General features: G+C 39.7%; 1 protein-coding gene across 1 annotated transcript in view; it reads right to left on the bottom strand.

The window, feature by feature from the left end:
• Window positions 1-910: 910 nt before the first annotated feature.
• The window catches only part of LOC123967321 (B-cell receptor CD22-like), a gene marked incomplete at its 5' end in the record, with an annotated part of 14,093 nt that continues 11,347 nt past the window's right edge, over window positions 911-3,656 (bottom strand). The window contains 2 exons of the mRNA XM_046043384.1: window positions 911-2,500; window positions 2,599-2,810. Of these exons, the coding sequence (XP_045899340.1) occupies window positions 2,428-2,500; window positions 2,599-2,810 (285 nt within the window). The remainder of the gene's footprint in view (window positions 2,501-2,598; window positions 2,811-3,656) is intronic.

Here is a 3,656-nt window from a genome sequence, read left to right as displayed (position 1 = left end):
TGAGAAGTGATGGCGGAACAAAAATGTGATGAATGTTTTCGGAGTTGAGGAGCTCCGCAAGTGGCTGCGGGGGAAGCCTGCGCCAACCCGCAGGAGGAGCGTGTGAGGCCGGCCAGCCGCCCGCTCACAGAGCCCTCTGCTCCCGCCGTCACACAGACCGCTGCAGCAACAACGGCAGAGCAAAACACAGCTGGAAGGTTTTCATACCGCTTATCTGTCTTTGCATTCTGAGGAATGTTGAAACGTTTTAACTTAAAAAAGAGAAAGCTGTGTGGATCGCTGGTGTGTGTGACGCAATGAACATTACGTCGCGGCCGTTGTGTGTGGCGTCACTATAGGACAAGCTCCATACTATCTCTGGGTACTGTCTGCAATGGAAAAGCCGGAGCCGAGTAGAGTCGAGTCTATCGATTTGCGCTATGGTATTATTTTTCGGCAAGGCAGCATAGATCATCAGAACACCGGCAACAGTTCAACATTTAGTCCTGATGGTAAGATGTGGAACAATGATGTTGTGTGGTTGTGAGTAACTTATACCATCTGCTTTGATTTGGATCACACTACTTTGTTTCTTACGACCCGCCCTTCTCTGCTTCTGATTGGCTTGTAGTCCTTACCTGGGAACTGCGCATGTGCAACTCCCAACAAAGATTTTGTACAAGTAAGATGCATCACTCTGTAGCTCAAGAGCGGAGCGTACAACACACAGGGTGAAAAGAGGAGCTGCAGCAACGTGCAGTATGAGAAAAATATGGTGTTTTTTGAAAATTAAACCATGTAAACCTGTTCTGGTACAACCCCTAATTAAGATTTTGAACCTGAAAATGAGCATAATACCACCTCTTTAAAAACATTTTGCTAATGAGTTTGATCCGGGAAGTTTGAGTCTGTCAGTGAGTTGTGAGAGTGGTAAAATTTAATTTTTTAATTACAATCTTAACATGCAACAGTTAAGGAGGTATGGACACATGAAGGTAAGAAGGACTATGTTCCTAATGCTTCCAACTGAACTGGCTGTGGGCTGCAGTTTTTTGGAGGTGCTGAAGTTAACATTTGTGTGGACTTATACCTGATCAGAAGTGTTTTCAGTTAGTTTCCACCTCCTTGTCTCATCCAGTACAGTCCAGATACAGTACAGATGTCTGTTGACTGAGCAGGGATGATATTACATTCATCTGTAGGACAATATAAAGTATTACAGTGTGCCTTATATTTCAAACTTTTGAATTGTCACCTGCTGCCTGAATTTTTGTTTCCTTTGCATAATGAAAGCCTTTTCCATCATACAGTGATGCTGAAAAGGCAGAAATTGGTGCAGACTTCACCAATTGCAGGAAATGAAGTTTTTAGTCTGTTCAGGTGGGGGACCCTCAGACCCAATGTGTTAAAGCAACCACGCTCTTGTATTTCAATTAAAAAAATGACTCAGTAAATCCACTAGAATGCTGAAAAACAGTCTCTGGGATGGCTTAGATTGCCTGGGGGGAACTTTCCCAGATGCCCCGCTAGATTTGGTCTCCGGATTTAGTCTATGATGTCTGGAAGTTGTCAAGTATGCTGATCAACCACACATATTCATAAAATCTGTTATTCGAGGAGGTGGCAGAGAAAAGAGATGTCAGTCCATGACAATAACTCATTTTGTTGTGATGGTAAGCACCAGAAATTTAAAAATGTTAATATGAGCAGAAGAATATTTGAAATATTTGACAAAAAAAATAAAAGGTGAATAAACTGTAGAGCAGAGAAAGACTTTGTTAAAGTTATAAAGGTATACTGTATATAACCAAATGTACTTGATAATATGTAGGAAATAGTTTGCTTGCACCGACAGTAAAATATTGCTCCTTGGAAAAAATGTCAAGTAAATTCTGTATAAGAAATTATAAATTACATACTGTTAGCAACTGATACGAGTACTTGGCTGGATGCTGTAACAATAAAGTTAATATAGTATATCAACTCAAACCTTACAGGCTATTCAAAATTTTAAAATGAGAATTAAAATGAGAGATGAGAGATAACTGTTAATAAAATTACTGTCACCAGCAGCTTAACATACGGCACCTTAAACACTGATTTAGAACAAGAGTTAAATTGTTGAACAGGTTTAAGGCATCCAATCAGAACCAGCAACTGTGGTATTGTGTCCTAGAGTTTAAACTGTTGGATTTACCAGATTACTAATTTATTTAAGACTTTAAGACTTTTATTTTGTCTGCTGGATGTATAGATTTCTTTAATTTTGCTTTTTGATTAATTGCACTGCCCCGACTTGTTGGTTGTAAGAGAAACTAAGTTTGTTTGTTGTTTATACATTAGATTTTTGACAGTTGCCTTTAATCTACCGTGTAATGTATTATAACTTCACTGTGGAATTCTGCTTGAACACTAACACAAGTAACGGACCACAGATCCATGTTGTGATTATACTCTTGGTATGTCGGTGATTGTGCTGTACAGTGCAGATGAATCCTCCCCAGCCTCTTGACGTCTTACTCTGTGAATGACAAAACATAATTAGAGAAATGTGAACTACAAAAAACTCACATTACACATAACTAAGAGCAATAATAAATCAAATTCTCATGGACTCACACTGCTGAAACACTCTTAAAGTTGACAGCACTGTACTCCACACCATCTTCATTCTTGCGTCTGTTGCGCTGAGCTGGCCTGATGTTGGAGTAGAGAGCATCCTCCTGCTTTTCAGAGAAGCTTACGCTGGCGTAGCAAAGGTCGTCCATCTCCTCTGCTGGTTTTCTCTGTACTTCAGCTGAAGAATTGTTGCACACTGAACCCATGTTTAGCTTAAAAGCAACAATTGAATAGAGAGAGTACTTTAGTACTTATCTTCATAGGTAAGTTGCTAAGTATGATATTTATTGCCCTGCAACACCATGACCATTTAATAAAACATCTGCAAGTTTAAGGTGAGGGGGTTGTTCTGCAATTTCAGTGACTTTACAAATACATCATCAGGCGCTACACATTTCTGAGGTCAACATTTGTCTTGTGGAACCACAAACCTCATTATCAAAGCCAAAAGGTCACTTTGGTTTTTGTTGTTGTAATTCTTACCAGTAGAGGTCATAAAATCAGTGAATGCCAAATTCCCCTTTGTTTACAAAAAGCTAACATGAATGTGTAGGTGGATAGGTGTTGGGTTGATGAAAACATTGGTCCTGTCACTTTATCATTTATGACTGGGTAAAGGAAAACAAGGGTGTGACACAGACATATCGCTACAGGGTTATCACATAGGAATGAACAGGATGAAAGAAGAAGCATGATTCAATTTAGTTTTAAGGTGAGAGTACTATCTGAATTCTTCCTCACCTGTGCTGTGTTGTCTGGTCTCTCTCCAGGCTCTGTGGTTTGTTTTGAGGACATCTTTCTACTGGAGAGGAGAATAAATGAACAAAAAACAAATCATTACATGACATTACTGAACAACTGAGTGAATCTTAGGTGCATTACTGAATATGATCACAGGAAGACTGAACTGCTCACCTAATTAATAGGAAGCCACAGAGCAATATGAGAGCCAGAAAAATAGCAGTGATTGATCCAGCAGCTGCTGATTTCATTGAACCTGGGAAACAGTACAAAACAAAGGCAGTGTAAAAGCCCTGTGCCAATATATTAGTGGTCCT

Source organism: Micropterus dolomieu, unplaced genomic scaffold (assembly GCF_021292245.1).
Source record: "Micropterus dolomieu isolate WLL.071019.BEF.003 ecotype Adirondacks unplaced genomic scaffold, ASM2129224v1 scaffold_264, whole genome shotgun sequence".
NCBI lineage: Eukaryota > Metazoa > Chordata > Actinopteri > Centrarchiformes > Centrarchidae > Micropterus > Micropterus dolomieu.
Note: the sequence above shows the minus strand (reverse complement) of the source record. Positions and strands in the feature narration are given on the sequence as shown.